The 22,993-nt window shown below is 42.2% G+C and overlaps 1 protein-coding gene and 1 pseudogene across 2 annotated transcripts in view; both read right to left on the bottom strand.

The window, feature by feature from the left end:
- Nucleotides 1–4,835: 4,835 nt before the first annotated feature.
- Nucleotides 4,836–22,993, bottom strand: part of SV2C (synaptic vesicle glycoprotein 2C) — a 131,960-nt gene continuing 113,802 nt past the window's right edge. Inside the window, exons 5-9 of the mRNA XM_081090467.1 lie at nucleotides 13,208–13,341; nucleotides 12,644–12,733; nucleotides 9,225–9,335; nucleotides 8,683–8,771; nucleotides 4,836–6,210 (exon numbers count right to left, since the gene is read on the bottom strand). Of these exons, the coding sequence (XP_080946593.1) occupies nucleotides 6,021–6,210; nucleotides 8,683–8,771; nucleotides 9,225–9,335; nucleotides 12,644–12,733; nucleotides 13,208–13,341 (614 nt within the window). The 3' untranslated portion in view covers nucleotides 4,836–6,020. The remainder of the gene's footprint in view (nucleotides 6,211–8,682; nucleotides 8,772–9,224; nucleotides 9,336–12,643; nucleotides 12,734–13,207; nucleotides 13,342–22,993) is intronic.
- On the bottom strand, nucleotides 17,888–18,445 carry LOC308518053 (5'(3')-deoxyribonucleotidase, cytosolic type-like; annotated as a pseudogene). Its single transcript has one exon. The product of its transcript is annotated as a 5'(3')-deoxyribonucleotidase, cytosolic type-like (transcript).

Here is a 22,993-nt window from a genome sequence, read left to right as displayed (position 1 = left end):
ATCCAGCACCCTGATTCTCTGCCTTCTTCTCTCTCGCATACCCACTCCCCTAAACACTAAGCCCTCAGAACAAGGAGGTTCTGACCTGCATCAATAATCTTAGGAACAAAGCCTCGGGTCTGTTGACCTCAGAGACAGAGTTTAGGTTAAACTAGAGATAACATCTAGGTCTCAGTTGTGTTTCAGCTCCAGGCCCAGAAAAGCAGCAAGACCGGATGAAGCCATGCCATGGCTGACATCAGGACCAGATACAATGACTAATGACCCCCTGCATTAGCACTGACCAATCACAACCCTGAAAGGACACACCTGGAAAGCTGATGAATATTCTATTGAGATCCTTCCCTGAGACCTCCCCCAAAATTCCTGCATATAGAAAACAGATAAAAACTCTTAAGACAAAGGACCCAGCATGCACAAGTGTGCACTCTCTCTCTAGAGCATTCCCTGGCCTCCCCCTGCCTCCTCTTTCCTAAGGGGTGTATCTTTGCTTTCTTTCTCCAAAGGCCCTTCTTTTGCCTCAGTAATTTGCTTCCTGAGCCCACACAACCCAGCGGGCTCATTTCTGCCTCTGTGACTTTCTTTCTAAAGGGCCAACGTGCCACACTTAGGCTCCACTATTCCTCACATTTCAAAGGGCCAAGGCAGCTCCGCCTAGGTTCACTCCTGTTGCTATGATCTTGTCTCTTCTATTTTAAGCCCTTCCTTTGTTTCACTGTCCCCACCTTTGGTAAACCTACTTTCAAAATCACCTGGACTTGTGTTGTGAAATTTTTCCTGCACAAAGTCAAGAACCGAGAGGCCGAATTGCCAGTAATAACCGTCCTATTAACTCCGACTAGCAACTACATTCCCCAGCATTTTCCTTTTAATGTATACAAGTGAAACCTACAACTTCATATGCCAGATATTTTTGGATTTTTACTTTCTTGGAAGCATGACAATTTGGTTTATTTTCTATGACTTTCAGTGGTCCTGTGGAGTTCAGAGTACCTCTTCCCAGACACCCATGTCAACATACCTCCGGTCTGTGGGGTACATTTCCACAGTGACTACATCCAGAGAGTTCCAGGCCGAGATGGTCAATCCGTTGTACAGACACAGCATACCTATCATCATGGATTCGCTGGTGCCAAACCAAAGAAAGAAACAGCTAATCCCCGAAAGCACCATAGAGCCACCTGTCAATGAAGCAGACAGAAGGCTGGGATGTTTCCCCTCATCTTGGTAGAGCAAAGGAAGACCCTTGAGTAAAGTCTCACAGTGACACAGATCCCATGGGGAAGCTGCAGACTGGGTTTGGCAAAGCTCAGGTGCAGGTTTGCTCACCTGGATGAAAGGTTTGCCCCTCTAACTGCCTTCTGAACACAGCAAGCATGAAACGCACATCATCAATTATTCAGCTACTTAAGTGGAAAAGTATACACTAGTCACACATAATTAGTTTTCTAGGCTGTGAACTCATGGAAGCTGCTTAAATGAAATGCAATTAGACATAATTTTCACTAAGATGGTGTCTTAATGAAAGGTCTGAAGGGATTTCTCTCACCTCTGTGGGATGCAAATCCCTAAGGCGGCAGAGGGCACGTGGGAAGTGGGCTCCCTCCAGATGGCAGGGCAGCTCCTTTATTTTACAGGACACGAAGCACTTACCCAGCATGGTCAAGCGCCCGATTCTGTCCATCAGGAGAGCAGACACGATGTTCCCTGGTAACACCGCCAATGTTCCCAGGAAGTTGACAAAATAAATCCAGTAGGCACTGTAGTCATCATCAAAGGTAATCTGGCATCCCGTTTTATTGTGAAAAAAGGAGCAGTTTTGAAATTCACTGTCAATGAATTTGTACTCCTCGAAATCTGTGGACATAAGGAAAGATAATTCATCAAGCTCTTAATAGTTATACACCAGGGTAAGAAAGCCTATGGAGAATACGGAAAGGAATCATGATACTCTACTCTCTTTGAGAGCTTCAAGGCCGGGGCTGGTTTGACTTTTAGTATCTTTGCCTTGACAAAGTGTAAGGTCTAGGACTTTACATTACAAAGCATGGTTGGCCCTCCATGTACACGGATTCCACGTCTGTGGATTGGGGGGAAAAAAGTATGTTGTTGCTGATGTGTACTGTATTGCAAGGCCCATGATGGATGCATCTGTACTGAACATGTACAGACGTTTTTCCTTATTGTCATTCCCTAATAATACAGTATAACACCTATTTATATAGTATTTATGTTATATTAGATGTTATCGGTAATCTAGAGATGATTAAAGTGTACAGAGGATGTGCAGAGGTTATGCGAATACTACAGTATTTTATATCAGGGGCTTGAGCATTCATGGGTATTGGTATCCACGGGTGTCCTGGAACCCATCCCCTGGTGCTGAGGCACAGCTGCAGAATGAAGGAATACCTGGGTTGAAAAAGGAATAAGCTAAGTTAAAGAATCCAGTTACCCTCCGATTTCTTTTGATTAGCCATTGCTAATTTCGTTACCTGTTTACTCCTTTATGATGTTAGCTTGTTCTAATTATCATGTTATAGAAGGACTATCATTATAGGGCTAATAGTTTCCATACAACAATTACCAAAAACAATTTGTTTCAAAATATGTATGAATCAGCCATATGCTTGCCATCTCTGCTGACTGTAGTTCAGACATGCTGACTTAAAGAAACACCAGATTTAGAAGCCAAGATTATCAAAACAAATAAACTACAGGTTAATGCTTTGCTTTAAAAATTATGCACCAAACCATTTATTTTTTAACTTTGAACTTCTGCAAGATCCATTTGCATTACATCTGACAAAAACAAACAATACACACGTAACTTTGATCCGACCTGATTTAGGGAATCTGTTAATTTATACTTTAATCTCCATTTCCCCCTTAAGTCTCTGCCCACACTGTGACATGCGTATCCCATTTCCGCCCAGCGCCAGGCCCTCTGAGGAGGCCTCAGCAGGACTAAGCAGCACACCTACCTGTGTGGTCAAAAACAGTGTCAATAAATGTGCAGTTCTTGAAGTAGGTGTTGACTGAAGTCACATCCTCAAAAGTGCAGGCCTTAAAAAGCGAATCCTTGAAAGTTACAGATTTGAACTTGACCCCTAGGAATCTGCTCAACACACACAAAAAATTCATATCAATGATTGTCCACCAGGGTTTAAAGGTAAGTCAAACAGGTTTAGTGATGGGCTGTCCCTCTGTGGACACTCTTAATTACAAAGGACATTGGTTTCTGGGTTTTCTAATCTCTTAGCTTTTCCCCCCTTTCCTCATCCAGCCTGTTCTTTGGCTATCCATTGCTTGCCAAGATTATTTCCTATCCGAAGAAGAGGTGGCATTCAAGATAACTTCACTTAGCTTTTTGCAATGTTGGTAAAAGATTTTTTGTGGGGTAGGCAGTTGCAGGTAGAAATATTGGAGATTACTTGTGACTATTAATTCTTTATTTTTCAATCCTATCTTCTTGTTCCTTCCATATGCCTTTATTTGAAAATTCTCTATTTGGGGTTCATGGCTCTAACTGGAGGATGTGCTCCCATACACACTTTTAAAGCGAGCCTGTTCCCCAAGCCCAAAACCCAAGGTTTCTTCATTCCAGTGTAGGGATTATCCTGAAGAAAGGACATGAGGAGTGACTGACTCAGGGGTCAAGAAACTCATAGCCACACTCACTCCAAGAATACTTCTCTTCTAAGAGCCAGCAGTTATTCCTTGAACCAAATGGAATGATGAGAGCTCTGCTTATTTTTGGAAATGTGTAGAATGATGAAACCTGCTCATACACACTTTTGGGTGCTGAAGGGGAAACTCTAGGTAGTAAAAATGATAACAGTCATAATGATCCTAACATTGTAGAAGAATCTATGACTCAGATCTGTGTTGATAAGGATCTCAGGAGACATGAATAAATGTTCAACAGTGTCTCAGTAATTTATTAAGAGAGCATGAATATATACTTATACAGTCACCGGGAGGAAAATGCTTATTCAACCACGAAAGAAGTTTTGATATCAAATGCCACTCCTATTAGGGTCAGAAAGGGACTGATCCTAGAGCAATTCACTAATTATTAGGTAATACTTTCAAAATTGTTCTCACTCTAAGGATTGACTGTGCATTGTGGTGTAACAGAACAACCGGCTTAAAAAATAATCTTATGTCAATCCCCTGCTCTAGGGGTCCAGAGTAAAACCATCTAAACGGTAAATTTACCCACTTAAAGGAGGGTAAATAATGGGACATTTTAAGATTATCAATTTTTCTGAAATGGAGCTGAATTTAGAAAGGGCAAACAATTTTTTGAATGGGTAGTATATACACAGAATACACCTGGTACAAAATCAAAAATTTAAAAGGGAAAAAGTAAGTTTTTTCCGACCTCTTCTCAGACCACCCCGTTCTTTGGTGTTAGTTTTTTGGGTGCTCTCCGGGAGCATTCTTTATGAAAAGTGCTAGCAAATGAGACACGTTATTCTACAACTTGCTCTGTCTCCTGGTAGTCTACCTTAGACTCCATATCAGTGCAGAAAGAGGTGCCATTTATATGCTGAACAGGAAAGCTATTTTTTTAAAAATGAGTTAGCTAGTGGTATTTCAAATTTCCTTGAAAAAAAATTCTACCACTTTCTAAAATAAATATATATTTTATAAGGATTTTAGTACTATTAAAACTATTAATCATTATATTGCTAATGTAAAATATTTCTTAGTCATGATTGAATACCCATCTTAGAATTTTAACAAATATTATTTAAAATATGACTGTCAGAAATACAAACATGCTAGAAATTTCTAATGGAGTAACAGAATTTTTTTTTTTTATCCTCAGTGAAGAAAGAGGAAAAGACAGAGGGAAATATTGATGTGAGAGAAACACATTAATTGGTTGACTCCTGCACGAGCCCCGACCAGGGCCTGGGCTGGGGAGGAGCCTGCAACCAAGGTGAGTGCCCTTGACTGGAATCGAACCTAGAAGATTTCTTCTCTGAATTAAATAACCCAGCTAGGGCAAGTAAGAGTATTTTTTTTTTAAATAAATGAAGTAAATTTCAATCTAGAATTACAGAGAACCAAGTGCAGCTCTGAGTTGGGGTGTCCTATGGGCGAGGGCAGGTGGTTCTATGTGGCTGGGATTAGGATTAGGCCCCTCCTTGAATTGTCAGTTCAAGCAATTATCTCCTGCTGGCAATTCTCCTTTTCAGTACAAACCATAAACATCCCACAAATTCTTTTTCATCTTTCCAAATTGTTTTTTTGCCCTGGGAAACTTTGATTATTTTAGCTTTTTACTTTTATCATTTTTGAAATTAGGACAATTTCCTAAGAATGATGTAAACCACTGGAACTCATAGCAACGATTATTTGCTCAGACAACAAATAATGGATGTAAATAATGACCTTGTCCATTCTTTGCTTTCCTGAAAGAATGAACCAGAATCTTTTTGAGCCAGTTCTCTGTGCTCATCAAGAGGCATTCCAGGTTCTAGTCTCAAAAATACCCTTTGCTAATGTATTCTGTATTTCCAAAGCCCCAACTTTGGAGAATCATTCCTGTTCTCTAATTGAAACTCTCAATGTAACCTCAATTTTTGATTCAGCATCATGGAGAAAGAAGGAATTCTGAAAAACGGTCCCCTTTTTCAGGAATTGAAGACAGGCAACAAATTACACTTCAGATTTCTTCTCTGAATTAAATAACCTTATAGCCCATTTTATTTTATCATACTCCTCATTCTTTTCTTCTGTGACTTATTTTCATTTTTCTCCAGGGTCTCTCTAAATTTTCATTTCCTAACAGTCAATCCCACTACTTAATAAATGCAAAGCAACTCAGTTTCAGAAGTAGTTTTAAGTGAAGTAACAGATCCCTTTTCTTTAATGCCCATTTGGAAGTATTCATATTCAGCCAGAAATGACTAAATGTACAAATTAAAAAACAAAACTAAAATACTATACATATTTCAGTGCAGTGAAGGCTAGTAAGAAATAAGTTTTTGTGAACAGATAGCATACTAAGTTATTTCAAAGTTTCTGGACCTGCCATTGTAGTATTCCATTCCGGTATGAATCTGATTTTCCATGGTAAAGTTAATACTGAAATTGGCATATTTCTCTCTTGGCACATTTCTAGTTCGCAATGCATATTCATCCGATTGCAGATGTTTAATGACATCAGGGAACCAAACAGATAATCCATAGTACCTGCAAAGACAAAGAAGTGCGAGTTTGTAAAGGTGCCAGCAACGAGAGGCGATGCACGCCTGCCTCCCTGACATGCTCAGAGAGGTATCGGTTCCCAGAGAGGTGCTCTGATGATGACCGGCTCCCTGAAACATGATGAATCATCACGCTGTCATCTGCGCTGCTCTCTCCCCACCACGATTAAGTCTGCAAAAATCAACCTAGACATACGGCCTAGGGTTCCCTGGGGAAACCCAGGTACATAATTCCTTAAGCTGGTGCTTTGGGAGGTGACATTGTATAAGAATCCCACCCTGTACCCATACGTGTCATGCTGGTCCTGAAGTTTTCTCATCACCCCAGGCTGCACTGAGGAGCCCCATCACCTAGTCTGCCACACGCCTGGTATCCAAAACCACAAGAGCCCTTAAAGAATGACCTCTTTTATGAGTGCAGAATCCTTTTTTGGTTCCCACACTACTCTTACACTGCTGGCTTGAGGGTACAGCCCCATTTCTCAAAGCAGTTCAAGTCTGGGAAAAGGACTGTGCAGGCGATTATCTGAAAATCCAGGTTATTTCCAGTTTCTGCCTGTTGGCCTCACATGTGTCATTCCAACGGGTGACCACCGTGCTCTTCAGTACAGCAACCACTCGCCATGTGTGGCTACTGAGCAGCTGACATGTGGCTAGCCCAAATTGAGATGTGCTGTATGTATAAAATATCACATTGAACGACTAACAAAAAAGAATGTAAAGTAAGTCTTTAATCATGGTTATATTGACTATATGTTGAAAGGATAACATTTTAGACATAATGAGTCAAATAAAATATAACATTAAAATTAATTTCACCTGTTTCCTTTTACTTTTTTTATAGTGTGGCTGCCAGAAAATTTAAAATGACACGTGTAGCTCACATTATGTTTCTATTGAACAACAATCCTCTGAAATAGTGGTTCCCAAAGTGGGGTCCTGGGCCAGCAGCATCAGCATTACCTGGGAACTTGTTAGAAATGCAAACTCTCAGGCCCCGTCCAGACCTGCTGAATCAGGAACTCAGGGGATGGAGTCCTCCAGGTAATTTTTTCTGATGCACACTACACTTTGAGAATCATTGCTCTATTTTATCCTGTTGCGGGTAGACATGCTAGGTTCGAATCCTGGCCTTACTACTTACCAGCTGTGTGATCTTCAGCCAGTTCTCTAAGCCTCAGTTACCTCATCTCTCATGTCAGACTGATGATAGCATCCACCTTCCTGGGTGGTTGCTTAGATGAAATGGGATGCAAAGTACCCAGCACACAGGGAGTGCTCGGAAGACAGTATGTGTAGTTTTATCACCATTGTCTTCAGGAATCTGGAAACATCACTGGCTCAGGATTCCAGATTCCAACCCCTTCTCTTCATAAATCATGAATAAAATTACTGTGAGGGTATGAGTGGTGGCCACTGAATAAGAAATAACTCAGAGATGCAACATCCATAGCACTGCTCTCTAGTCATATACACAGGACAAAAAACTTTAAAAATAGCAACCGCGAGGAAGCATGCTACCCTGGGGTGTCTGTAATCAATGACATGGAGGAGTTTTAGCTCAGTTTTCATTTACTTGGCAAACATTTACTGAATATCCACTAAATGCTACTCACTGTTTGAGGTTATGGGGACATCAGCAAGAAAATCATAAAGCTTAAGATGTGGTCAATAATAAATTGTTAAACAAAATAAACAAACCAGATAATTATTATCATGTAACTCTTCACATCTTGAGAGTAGAACTGTTGTCTCGCTGAACACCTCGCTTAGTGTTTAGCACACAGCAAGCACTGAATACATGCTAATGTTCATCCTTCATAGATTAGCAGTTATCCTAGAACTTGGGTGGGGGTTACTTTATATATTCTAAATCAATCCTCTCAACTTAGAAATGAGGAATAAAAACTCAGTAATGCCCTAAGTCACATGCAGAACAAGATGCTAGGTGTCCTGACCATCACTTTCCTTGTTTGTCCCTTTATTACAACTCAGAGCACTGGGAAAGATCAGTCATGTCTGGTCACTTGCCTCTTTTTATTTAGGGATGTTAAGACATGGAACTTAAAGCAGGAATGTGGGGCTCCACCAGACACGAAGATCCTATTGACCTGAAAGTGTAGTATACTTTTCTTGCATGTTCAAGGAAGAGCAAAGAGGCTGCTGTGGCTGGGGCCAACCACATGAGGAGAGGAGGGAGGAGAAGTCATGGGGGACAAATCACCCAGGGTTTTATTGGACTTTCCAAATATTACTGGTTTTGCCAGCACAGCTTTATGACAAGATAAGTGAAATGACTGGATTATAAAATCATAACTGTTAGCAAATCTAATCTGGATAAAATTCTTTCCTAAATGTTAACAGCGTCAAACAGCGTAAGAAAAGAAAGCAGCATGACTAGGAATTATAGTGTGGACATATAAAGATTTCACTTACCAAGAATTTAAATATCACTTACCCAAAGGACAGGGTGAACCAAACGATTGTAAGCTTTATTGTATTTTCCCTAACTGGGTAGTGGAAACATCTCATAAAAGTCATCCAAATCTGTAAAATATTAGAGAGTTAGTTTAGTTATACAGTTATCTAATTAACCCCACACCCCACTCCCTCCAACAAATTATTAAAAAGTTGAGTTTTCTTTGCACAGGATTCATTTGAACTTAAAATGTAAAAGCTAGAGGCTAGAGAAAACCAAATACTGGAAATTTCATTTACCAGCTTCCTGAGGTCAATGGGCAAAGTAACTGAAGCCTATACAGCACTACCAAGACTCCACCGAACACCTTCCCTTCCCAAAGATGAAACATCTTAGTTTCCCCGATGATCCCAAGGGGATCCTATTACCTGGTCCCAGTCCAGAAGCCAGGTGTCTGAAGTGGTGAGAAACCCATTCATGGAACTGGTCAGTCAACCCTGCTTCTGACTAACCTCAAATGCAACAATTGACCAATAGACTATTGACTATTGGCCAACAATTCAGAAGGGCTTGTTACTTACTCCATACAGTTCTGTGTGGATCCGAACGAAACACCTCCTGTACCATGTTCCTGTGTCACTCTCAATTTCAATCAACTCATCTATTTGTTTTGGGGTTTTGATTCTGTTTACCTGTAAAGAGCAACAGAGGGCAACGTGCTGAGTTCTCTTTTCTGATGTTGCTCGGTTAAGGCTACCATCTGTTTTTAAAGGAGCAAAAGTTGACTCCAACAAAAGAGCAGGCATTTGATAATCACGTCATACATATATGAGACTGATGATGCAAGTGCACAGACCCAAAGGGCACCTAAAGGAACTAAATAAAGAATGAATGGGAAGGAATACCATAGGGAAGTAGGTGAAGGGCAAGTAGTAATGGAATAGTGTGAAATTAAAATGCCTTTCTCTGAATCATTACTACAAAGGCACACATTAGCAGATAAAACATCCAGATAGGTCAGCTTCTGGATTAAGAATTATTTGCTTGGACTAAAGTGATGGTACATACTTTTCTTTGAAACCTACTTATTTGATGAATTTGGCCCCTAACCATAGTTCTGAAAGCTTTCCCATCAAACTTTTATCCTTGGAGCATCACTATTGCCCTCTCTTCCTTCTCCCACAGCCTAATTAGCTCACAGTGACTGGTCAGCAAATACCTACAGGTGACCATAGTGCAAGGTCAAGTGAATGAGCTTCAATGGCAAGCATCAACACTGAAGGGGATGAATGATGGAGCGTTGGCATGAAAAGCTGTATCTATGACTTAAGTTAGCCTCTTTTTGCTAAGGAAAAGAACCAAGAGTCAAAAGAAGTAATGCTTTCAAAACCGAGAATGAAGCCTGAAAAGAGAGAGAGAAAGAAAAAGAGGAATAATGGATCCTTTATGGATCTGTCCTTTCTTATCCTATGAATAACTATTTACTTGCTTTCGATAAATCTGAGAGGCACAGAAATGTACACACGTTACCCCTGCCAGGGATAAATTTTGAATATATATATATTTTTTGGAGATTCTGCCAATATCCGAAGCAGCACTTCTATTGTGAAAATCCAGGTACCGTGGTTGTTTTTTGATGGAGGTGCTCTGGGGACCCTTGTATCTTTCAAATTATACCAGGTAGGCAGTAGTCTTTTCCTGACTATATAAACAAAGATGTCTATATTTAACACAAATAATGTCTGAGTTAAATATGGGATTCCAAATAGAGTCAAATCAAAACATGCCATGTAGACAGTATTTTGTGATACTTTACCTAATTTTTTTTTTTAATCACAGGGATGTTCTTATCACTCAATATATTACTTTTGGGAAGCTTCCTCTTCTCCACTCATCAGTGTTTGTTTGTTCTTTAATGCATTGGCACCCATAGGGTGCCAGGCCTGACAATGGACCCTGGAGATGCAAACATCAAGCAATTACCACACAAAATAAAAAGTACTCTGATGGAAGTGTATATCAGATTGGAGAGAAATATTGTAGAGAACACCCAAGTTCACCTGGGAGTGTGACAGAGAAGAGAGAAGGCTTCATGGACTACAGAATTTGAGCTGGAGTTTATGGAGAAATTTGTCATTTGCCATTTGTGTAAACTATTTGGAGTCCATTCCAAGTGGGAGGAATACTATCTGCAAACATCAAGGGGTGTGATTAAAAAAAATACTGTATTAGCCTGGCCAGTGTGGGTCAGTGGTTGAGCACGACCTATGAATCAGGAGTCACAGTTCAGTTCCTGGTCAGGGCACATGTCTGGGTTGCAGACTCAATCCCCAGTAGGAGGCATGAAGAAGGCAGCCAATCAATGATTCTCTCTCAGCACTGATGTTTCTATCACTCCCTCTCCCTTCCTCTCTGAAATCAATAAAAAATGTATATATTTTAAAAATACTGTATTAGACAACTACAAAGAGTTTGGCAGTCCTGAAGAATAGTCCAAGAACAAAGGGCAGTGAGTAATGAGGGATGAACCAAATCATTGGCAGTGAGGATGTAAAGTAAGGAATAATGATGAATGATATTTAGGATGGGGAGTAATAGGACAGAGTGATTTTTTTTTTTAATACAATGAAGGTAAAGGAAAGAAGGAAATAGAATAGTTTTCAGGGCTCCAGGTTGGGTGGTGCTGGTGGTACTTGCTGGTAGAATTTAGGACAAGGAAGAGGCTTGGAGACTCTTAAGGTGGAAAGTTAAGATTTAGAAATTCAGATCTTAAAGGGCCTATAGCTCATAGACTCATGGCCACAAAGCCCTTCAGCATGCATATCTGGAGCTCAGGAGATTTGTCCATTAGGCAATAGAGATGCAGAAATAGATGAGAACAGCTAAGGAGAGTGTCTAGACTTAAAGGAAAAATTAGCTGAAATTAGCCCTGTAAAACAGTATTTAAGGTATGGGCACAGGAGAAAGAGCGTAAGCAGGAGACCTGGAAGGAACCCATGTATATTCACTGTGCGGCGGACACTCGTATAACAAGGAACAAGGCAGATTTGTCATGGTAGAATCATGTCATGATTTTGAAAGTCAATATAAATGATTTTGAGATTATCCATTCTTTTGGAACATTTCCACATTATTCCCCTTTTACATAATAATATTACCATGAATGGTCATGGCTGGACTTGGCAACTCCAACTACTGGAAGAAAAGCAGGTAAGCAGGACAATGAGTCCCTACAAAGACACTTTCTCAGGAGTCTTTGGTAAACGGTTTACCCTCATCGGGCTGAAAGGATTGAGTGATACCCAGTGTCTAGCTAATGTCTTGAGAATCCTCCAGCTTCATGTTCCTTTAATTTAAAAACAGCTTTCCTCTATTGTGCGTCTCCTCAAAAGAATGTCCTACTCAAAGCTTCCAGGCCCTCCATTACTGACCTTACTTTCTCCATTACACTGCATAAAAATTTTGCTAATGAAGAATCTATGATAATTTGGACAGATGACATACTGAAGTCTATCTTTACATTATGAAAATATATTTCCTAAATAAAAATAAAGTAAGTTAGATGCGAGGGGACTGTGTAATTAGGGACTATTTCACATTTTAAGAACTATAATTCATATCATTTATGACACTGAAGATCTTACTTTGTCCCACTTCTGTCTTTATGTATTAAACCCATTTTAGACAAAACATTTTTCATCAAACTATATGCTGCATATATAAAAAAGATTTTAAAACCATGTTCCTTCTGAAGAATTCTGTGCACCCAATTTTCGTTAATTTAGACTGGTTTCCCCATTGAGAATAAACTTTGTAACAAGAGAATCAAAGAACGTTCATGCAGAGGGAGCAGCACATACAGCAGCAGTGTGGCAGGCTTAGGTAAAAGGGGCAAGTATGAGGAAAGGAAGGTGTAGTGAGAGAGGAATTTACAATCCGGCCTTTCCAGAAACAGTTTCCCACCCCTGGCATAGATGATTCTCTGAGGAGCAGTACTCACCGTGAAGACCTTCTCGGGCTGACCCCGTGCCCTCATGTTTGTGTCATGAATTAACTTCAGAATCATCCAAGCTTCATCATGTTTTCCAACCTAGCAAATGTGAGTAGACAGTGAAGTGCTAGAGGTGAAACACACTCCCTGATTTTCCAATAACCATCTTCAATTGCCAAATAAAATTTGGTGTCATTGTGAAAATGCATTTAGGTGTGTCCCATTGGAACATACAGACTACTTGGATATCCTTGAATACCTTAGCAGTTCAATGGATGTGCCTATAACTAGAAATAGCGCCTTTGGATGGTAGAATTTCATTTATAGAACAATAGCCATGTTCTCTTCATTGAGCAAAGAGTAAATTGCTTGAGGAGGAACATGAGTGCTTTCTGGTCACGAGGCAGCTTGTTCACATGCTGGTTGTTGGAAGCACGTCCCCATCACACCAAACCCTCCACATAAGGAAGGAAAAAATACCTCCCAAAGAGTCAGGCATGCTGTTCTAGAATTAACAAGCTACTGTCTCCAATGTACGTGGCTTCCTTGAGTATCAGTAATAACAAATGTTACCTCCAACAAGAACCGGGGGCTTTCAGGCATGAATGTGAGGGCCACCACCGAGCAGACACAGGGGAGGGCGCAGACAATCACGAACACACGCCAACTGTGAAACTGGTAGGCCGACCCCATGCTGAAGCTCCATCCTGGAAAAGGAGGAGGGGAGGGTGAGGGAGAGCGCCCCTCAGACCGCCTGCTGAGAAACGGGGACTCCACAGTCACTGTGGAGTCTACACCTCAAGTTCATTCGTCAGACCTTTGGACCCACAGAAGAATGAGCTGACCTGGGCTGACCAGCTCAATACCACCAACCTCATTACCACCAACAGCACCACCCGTGGCAACATGACTGCCAATAGCAGTGCTGAGAAGAAAGATGCTTGGGACCAAAGGGGTCAGGGGCCTAAGTATGTTTACGAACAACCAAATTTTGAAGGCCAAGAAAAATTAACTTGGGATAATATTTTTCCCCAATAGACTAATCTGCTGGGTATCTTCTGTTTGTTCCTGCAGATCACTCTCCACTCTCCACTGAGCGTGTGCCAGGAAACGGATGTCTGTGGACTGCATCAACTGGCTCCCATGCCCTCCTCTTCCATTTGGGTTTGAATAGAGGAAGGAGAACAGGGAGTGGGAGTGGGGCTCAGGATATTTATTTCCCTTGCGTCCCTTCTCCCATCTCCCTGGCTGGGTGGAGGTTTGACCCTGGGTATGCCCATCCCCTGGAACCTTCTGTAGCCACACCTCTTGTCAGGTTCTGGCAACCCCTCCCTCCTCTTGCCCTGTGAGACACAGGTGGGTAGAGGATGCCCTTCCGCTACCAGCTCCCAGGTGCTTATTACTCCTTTTTGGTTTCTCTTTACCGTTCCCACATCACTCTTTTCAAATGGCCCCTATGAGAGCATCATCACTGCCTGCCTGCACCCTGACCAGTGCAATTATTAAGAATTGCCAGTTGCGGTATCTCTCTCCACACGCACATGTCATCCAATAGATCAAGAGAATTTTAAATTCCCAAACAGCATTTTTATTATAATAGGAACAAGCTGAATGGGATACAAATAGAAATCTCTTCGTGGACTAAAAGAAAGACAGTCTTATATTTAAATGAATATAAAATGGTTGAAAGCAAAATTCAAACATGATTCTAAATGAGAAATAATGAGGCATATCAAATCCAATTGAAAAAAGAGGAAATTTATAGAGGCATAGATGAATTATGGGAGGCAAAAATTTAATTTTGGGCAATGCTTGGTATTATAAGGCTTTTTTGTGAACAAAGTCAGAGTCTACACCACACCCCAGGAAAGCAGTATAACTAATCGCTGTTTACATAGGAGCCAGCGAGATTCTGGAGCTGATGTAACTTCAAGGCCACAAAGCTGAAGTTACATATCAGAAGCTTCCCCACCAGGATTCGAGGCAGAATCTTACAGCACACATGCCTCCTTTCTGTGCACACTTGCTCTTAAACACAAAATCTGTTGACAAATGATGGAAACCTGCTCTATCAATCTTAGATTAATCAACATTTTCTGGGAACTTAATACATGAGGATGATGCGAATTGCTAAATTAACTATATCGTAAACTTTGGGAAGGGATATCTATTCTCAATGTTTTATGCAGCAGAAGTTCGTCTCCAATATCTAAAAGGCAGAAGAAATTCTATGATGAAACAGAAAACATACCTTGTTCAAATTTGATCTGAGAGGGTCATAGAATTTCTTTGTAAAAAGCTCCTAATGCTATTATTTTACACATTAGATGAAAAATAAAAGCCTTAGATGGCTGATTGAGGTAAAATGCAGGGTTTTAATTTCAGGCTATAGCCCAGTACACGGAGAAAGAGCAAAGACAAGAGAGGGAAAGGTCTCTGGTGCCCCTGCTAAAATAAATTAGCTCTGAAGATGCAGTTTTATAAACAAAAATGGGAGGGTTTTGGTTTGTTTTTTTAAATGAAGTTATTTAACTAAGGAGAAAGTCCCACCAATAAATAGCAGAAAACTCCTTGTGGTAGACAGAATAATGCTCCCTCTCTGGCAAAGATGTCTTCACCCTCATGCTCTAAACCTTCCATGGCAAAGGGATTCTGCAGGCCTGATTAAGTGTAGGATCTTGAGATAAAGTGATTACCCCATATTATATGGCTAGGCCCAACATAAGTACCAGAGTCCTTAGGAGGGAAAGAGAGAGGCAGGATAGTCCGCGTGAGAGCAGATGTAATAAGGGGAGCTGAGGTCAGACAGGGGTGAGATTTGAGGATGCTACAGCACTGGCTTTGAAGCTGGAGGAAGGGGCCACAAGCCAAGGAATGTAGGCGGCTTGTAGAAGCTGGAAAAGGCAAGAACACATATTCTCCCCTCAAGCCTCCAGAAGCCCTGTCAACCCATTTAAACCTCTGACCTCCAGAATGGTAAGGTAATAAATTGTGTTGTTTAAAACCAATCAATTTGTGGTGATTTGTTACAGCAGCAATAGGAATGCAACACACCTCTCTTTGTAGGTATAGATCTATCGCTAATCTGATTGACATAAGTTTACTTGAAATTTTATTCTCTATAAAACCTCAGGCCCTTTGATTTTGCTTGGACTTCTCCAGATGCCTCACCAAGGACTTCACGCTCCTTCCTGATAGTCTTAGAAATATTGCCCTTCGCTCTTCCTGTTCCCAAACATCACATCCGTGGGTGGAGAGACAGTTTGCAGTGCGATGCCAGGTCAGCAGTGTTCAGTCCACAGAGAAAACTGGACGACAAATAGGATCTAAACCTAGAAGAGAACCAGCTGGTCCGGAGCCCACTCTCCTCAGTTTGGGATGTAGTTTCTTCAGGTGGAGACTCCTGTTTGCTGGCTGAGGGTCAGCCCACCGGGCTCTGTGCAGATTGCTCTCACTTCCTTCGCTGTGAGGTCTGTCTCCGGGCCCCTTGCTCGGGGGCTGTGTGTACGCATGTGTGTACGTGTGCTCACAGACATGCAATGTGGTGGTTTCGCTTTGTATAAAGGGTGTATCATCCACCCATTTCTTCCCAGAGCTCCAGCATCCTATTTATATCTACACAAAGATGCCTAAGGGCATCTCGGTTACTGTGTCCACAATGGAACTTGGGATTTCTTACTCCACTACCAAACAAAATTCTTGTTTCTCTCCTAATCTTCCCTATTTCAGCAAATGATACACCCAGACATTCGTGCCCCAAACCAAGATTTCGTCCTTGATTCCTCTTTATTCTCTCTCACTACCCTCAATGTCCAATCTCTCAGCCAGTTCCAGTTCCAAGATATATCTCAAAGTTAGCATGTCTCCCAATTTCCACGGCACAGCAAAGCTTCCTGCTGGCAACACTCTGCCTCTGACCTTCAGCAGGAGCCTAACTCTCCTTTTCCTGCCTCCCTGGTCTTCCAGAGCCCACCCTCCTGACAGCAGCCAGACTCATCCTTTTAAAGTGTCAACAAGAGCACTTCACTCTGCTGCTTGAAAGCCTCCAACAGCTCCTAATAGGTCTGGAATCAATCCACCGGCCTTACTGTGGCCTCTATGGCTGACAGAAGCTGACTCTTACCTGTGCATCTGAGCTCATCTCCCACGGGTCCCTCACTCAGCCTGGGCCGGTTCCATTGACCCCTGTCAGTTATTTGAACATAACAAAGCTTAATTCCATCCTCGGGCTTTGCCAGAGCTCCTTGGGAGCCTAGCATGCGTTTAAAAGGCTGTTTGTTGTATTTTACCCCGTCTTTCTCTGAGATTTGAAGTGGGAGGGTTTTTCAGTGCATCTTGTCCTGATGCAGTCCCCTCAGGGTCTCTGCCTTTGATATTTTCCCTGCCTGGATGTCTTCACACATGGATGCCTTTTTCACACCTTCCAGGTCTCAGTTTAAGGTTATCTCCTGAGAGAGGCCCAAACCCTCAATCCCACTCTCTATCACTAAGGCCTCTTTTATTGTCTCCCAAGCAGTTACCCTGCCTAAAGCTGTCATATTCATTGACTTAGTTACACCTTTGCTATCTGTTCCTCTACCCACCATGAGAGCAGCTACTCTGCTTTGGTTACTCACCAATGTATCCCCAGTGCCTACAGAAGTCCTGGTCCATGGCAAATGTTCTTCAAATGTTTGTTCAATGGATACGCTCACACTGAGCATGTGTGTACATGAACATCTGCAAAATCACTGCAGGCTAAGGCAGTAGGTACTCAAGTATCCCTTTGACTCATTTTCTTTCTGAATTCATGCTAAACAGCAAAATAACCTCGATTAACTTTTTCACATTAAATTAGTAACGTATATGCAGTAAAATTATTATTATTACCTTTTGGTTATACAGTTCTATGAGTTTGATAAATGCAGAGAGTCATGTAACCGTCATCATAATTGGGACAGAGACCAGTTCCATCACCACAAAACAGTCCTTCCTGCCACCCTTTTGTTGTTGTTTTTTGAGCCAAACTGTTTTATTAAAAGGTTCCTGACTGATTTCCCACCGTGTTTCCATGCCCGCCATCTCGGGAGGTGCCAGGTGGCTGGCCTGTGAGGGTAGAGGTTACTGTATCTCCCTGCTCCCCAGCGCTGGGGTTGCAGCACGATGCTGCCCCGTCACTCAGCTCTGCTGGGTTTCCCTCCTGCTGGCCTGTCTTCCCTTCCTTTAAGTACCGTCCACCGCCCTGGGGCCATGGCTACCGTTTCCTGGGAGTCGTCACCCCAAGAAAGCAGCCGCCTCTTTGTGGGAGGCAGCGCCAGGTGCTGGTTGTGACAGCAGGTGAACAAGATGTGCTCCCAGGCTGGGGTCTCCTCTTTGCCTAGAATGGTGTCCTTGCCATCGATGAGCAGGTCCCCCAAGATCACCGTCTTGTCCCTCATCACGATGATGCGATCCACAAACTGGGGCCCCAGGTGCTTACCCACCCAGGTGTACTTCTCACGCACACAGTGGTCATACTTCATCAGGGGGCTGGTGCAGATGAAGACCTCAGTGTCGGGCATGGCGTGCATCCCATGCATGGCTTCCAAGGCTCCAGGGGAGGGGTCCAAGTCTAGGAAAAAGCCTGGGCTTTCATACACACCGGCGACTTTGTCCGCCAGGTCCGGCCACGGGGCTCGCTACTGCTCGCGGGGAAGAAGCCGCAGAGCTCCTCCAGCGGCAGGTGCGGCGCCTCGGGGAAGCGGCTGCCGAAGGCCTGCAGGGGGCTGCCCTCGAAGTCGCCAGCACGCCGTCCATGTCCACCAGCACCCACACGGGCCGCGCCACCGCCATCGCCATTGCCCTTCCCCGAGCGTTTGGGGGCCGAAATGGGATCTGAGAGCGCGGCCATGCCGGGCGGGCGAGTGGTGAGTGGGCCTGCCACCCTTTTGGAGTCAACCTGTCCTCTATACCTAAGCCCTGGCACCCATTGGTCCGTTCTCTGTCCCTATAGTTTTGCCTTTTCTAGAATGTCATACACATGGAATCATACTGTCTGCAGTTTTTAAGTCTGGATTATCCGCATGATGCACTCATGCAGATTGTGGCAAGTATCAACAGTGTGTTCCTTCACACGAATGAGCAGTATTCCATTGTGTGGGTATGTCAGTTTACTTACCTGCTCAGCAGCTGGAGGACATTCGGGTTGTTTGCAATTTTAGATGAGTCTAAATAAATCTGTGAGCAGCATTTCAGACAGGTGTTTGTGTCCCCCAAAGTTTTCCTGTTCTCTTGGGTTAATTCCTCGGTGTGGGTCATTTGAGTCAGATGATAAGTATATGTTTAACTTTCTAAGACACTGCCAAACTATTTTCCATTTCCACCAGTAGTATATGAGAGGTCTAGCTGCTTTATATTCTTCTCACCACCTTTTTGTAAGTTTTATTTTTAAAAAACGTTTGGCCACCCTAATAGGTGTTTAGTGGCATCGCATCACAGTTTTAATTTGCACTTCCCTAATGCCTAGTGATAGCTTGATGTACTTTTTGTTTATTCATTCAGACTTTTATTGAGTGTTTATATGTGTCAGTCATAATGCTGTAATGTGGTGGCTAATAAGACTTACCCCTGCCCTCTAGGATTAGACTCCAGTGGAAGAGGCATAGTTGTTAATAGATATGATAAATGGTATTACCGATGCTATAACAAGTTATGAAGAAAGTCTGTTGGGAGGACAGAAGAAGTGGAGGTATCTCTCTCAAGAAGCACAGCCAAATTTCTTTTCTGATTTCAGTTCATGAACAAAAAGAGCAAATTCTTAAGTTTCTTTCTCCTTCCATCACCATTTATACCCCCTATACCTTCTTCTACCTCCTCCTAGCTATCTTCCCCTCTGGTAATCACCATGCTGTTGCCTGTGTCCATGAGTTTTTTGTTTGTTAATTTGTTCATTTTTTGCTTAATCCCTTTTACATATCTAACATCTAAGTTAGAGGTACAATTCAAGTAAGTACTTAAGAAGTAGATGAGACCAGCCAGGATGGATTGTATCATACCAGATCCCCAATTCTTTCCACCTGTTTTATAGCCCAGTGATTCAGAGAGAGAGAGGGGAGCCCTAGAGTGGTCAGAGGGAGTCCAACCCTCCTCTGCTTTTAGGACGTGCCCTGGAGTGTGTGCTTGTGTCAGAGACGGATGGATGATATCCTGTGGCCTGAATGAAGGATGGACACAGTGAGGGTATTGAGAAATGGCCTACCATATACTTTGTAATGTATACTTTGTAATGTAAGGATATGTAAATAAGCATATCCTTATCTGAATTAAAAATGAATAAAAGAATGAAGGGGTGAAACACTGACCACTGTAGCTATGAAGCTGTGACTGCTTGGGACCCCTCCCCAGCTCCATTGCAAGACGGCTTAAATCTGAATTTAAGAGTGACAAAAAACATAAACCACAAACTTCAGGAAGAGGGGAGACGTCAACATGAAGCGAAGAACGGAGTGTAAAAGCAAGCCGCCTGTAACTGGGAAAGCAGGTTTATGCTCTAGGACACTCATCTGCATTTAGTAAAATGAGCCTTTTATATGTTAGCACCATGCCTTGTCTTGGAAAAAAAAAAGGTTTTTTGAGTGGATGGTGGTTCTAATTGTCCTTTGGACTTTGCTACAAATACCTATTAAAATGTCATACTGAGGGTTTATCTAAACATAATGTCAACTCCATGCAAGGAAAGACCTCAATTAGGGTGTTCTGGAAAGCAGTTACTGCACAGCGATAATCAGTGTGGTGCTAATAAGAGCACTGTGAGTCTTGCATAATGATCCAGGCCATTTACAACCTCAAGCTGATGTGCTCTGAATGCAGAAACCAGCTGCCTCCCCAGCTGCCTGACTGTCTGCACTCTCTCGAGGTGCAGAGGCAGGAGTATGTGATGCTTGCATGAGAATGCTGGCTCCCGGTTCTGTCCCTGATGCGCTGGTGAAATAGCACCCACTTCACTGATCTATACATATTTGGTTGCCAGCTCCATGATATCATCCATGACAACCGTTGGCAAGAAGACAGACTTTAGGTGCAAGACACAGATCCAATGAATATAATATTAATTAACATTAATAAAAATACATATTAAATGTGAAATCAGTTTTCAATAGTTAAGAAGTAAATAACCTATTTATTTGTTGGTGGTCTTTTTTTGAAAAAAAATATATGTATATATATTATTGATTTCTGAGAGGAAGGGAGAGGGAGAGAGAGATAGAAACATAAATGAAGGAGAGAATCACTGATCAGCTGCCTCCTGTACACCCCCTACTGGGGATCAAGCCTACAACCCAGGCATGTGGCCCGGAATCAAACCCAGGACCCTTCAGTCCACAGGTCAATGTTCTATCTACTGAACCAAACCAGCTAGGGCTGTTGGTGGTCTTTATCATAAGACACAAAGCTAATTAAAATTCTCTTTGGAAAAGTGGCTCAAAATCCATTTTCTCAATAAGCTTAGGAAGGGAACCATGATTAGATGAATTTCTGACTTTATTCTCACAGAAATAAAATTTTATCCCCTTAACATGTCACTGATTTAAAATATGAATACTATCTAATCAGCATGAAACATTAATCCTTGACAGGAAACTCAGGTTGTCATTCATCTAGTATCGTCTGTGACTCCAGAAGTCTTAACGAGATGCAGCTGTAAAGTCCCTGTAGCTGATGTCAGCAGAGATTTTTGCCTCATTCTCATTTGTTTAAAAAATAAAAAAAAAGTTTGTGTGAGGGAAATACTGTAGTTAAACACACTATGGTCCAGCCATGCAACAGAATACCACGTAACTATTGGCAAAGAATGAGGTAGATCTCTGAACTGATACAGAAACTGTCCAAGTTACATTACTCAGTGAAAACAACTCCTTTCAAAACAGGATAGTAGTAGTGATTGCATTTTTTAAAATATATTTTTATTGATTTCAGAGAGGAAGGGAGAGGGAGAGAGAGATATAAATATCAATGATGAGAGAGAATCATTGATTGGCTGCCTCCTGCATGCTCCCCACTAGGGATCAAGCCCACAATCTGAGCACCTGCCACCAACCGGAATTGAACCCAGGACCCCTCAGTCTGCAAGGCGACGCTCTAATCACTAAGCCAAACCAGCCAGGGCGATTGCATTTTTATATACACATAAAACATAACATTATATCTAGAAAACAAGTGGGAGGAAAATACACTAAACCAGTGGTCAGCAAACTGCGGCTCGCGAGCCACATGCGCTCTTTGGCCCCTTGAGTGCGGCCACGAAGTTTCAATCGCACTGTATGTGCGCGCCCGCACGTGGTATTTTGTGGAAGAGCCACACTCAAGGGGCCGCAGTTTGCCGACCACTGGCCTAAACTATTTGAAATGGTTACCTGGGTAGGGAGTGGGGACCAGCAGGGCTTTCACATCTGACGTGATTTCTTTACTTTTTGAGTTTTGTGTCACCTTGTCTTACTTTCATTCTAAAAGGGGGGAAATCTCTTCAAAGAATTACAAGCCTTTGGTTTTCTGAAATACAAGGTCTGATGGGGAAAGGGAGGGAATAAGGAAACTGGAATGATAATTGTGACACTCTTCACATCCACACAATTTTCGGAACTAAACTACTGTTAGTAATTCTGATTGTGACGAATGTAAACACTGACACCACAGTGCTCACTTAGAGACAGCAATGAGGAAGTGGCAGAGTCTACCCTGGTATCTCGCTGGGTGGGAAACAAAAATTTCACAGGCCTTTCATTTTAAACCTGTAACTCCAGTCACATTCTAATGTTGGATTCTTGGGGCAGAGGCCAGTTGCACCTTGAGCCAAAATCATGTAAGCACCATTGCTAACAGTGAGACACAAAGCAATCACACATAATTAAAAAAAACAAAAACCAAAAAACTGGCAGGGATCTGCCTGCAGCACAGAATCACGCCTTCAAGAAATCAGAGCCAATTCAACTGGAATTACACAGCCCAGGGAACAGGTCTAAGGTTAAATTCCAATCAACTGCAGTAGTCATGTCTCTGAGAGGAAGCCCAAGCAACAAGCCGACCTTTCCAGCTAATTTCTCTGTTTCCGAGCTCGGGTCCTACCATTCGGAATGCACACAGTGAGTTGTCAATGGACGAAGGAAGTCACACTATGCGTCTGGCTGCGGAGTTTGGCTTGTGGCCTTAGCCATGCTTCCAAAGAAACACATTTCCTGGTGGCTTCTGAAACTCAGAAATTCATGGGCTTATTTTTTAGGTGTTTTTTTTTTTTTTTCTGGAATATTATCTGGAGTGCTCTAAGTATGAAAAGAGCAAATGAGAGGAACTTTCGAGAAAGCATTCTTTTTTGTAAAAAAAATATATATATTTTTATTGATTTTT

This window comes from Myotis nattereri (assembly GCF_964212035.1).
Source record: "Myotis nattereri genome assembly, chromosome: 4".
Classification (NCBI taxonomy): Eukaryota; Metazoa; Chordata; class Mammalia; order Chiroptera; family Vespertilionidae; genus Myotis; species Myotis nattereri.
Note: the sequence above shows the minus strand (reverse complement) of the source record. Positions and strands in the feature narration are given on the sequence as shown.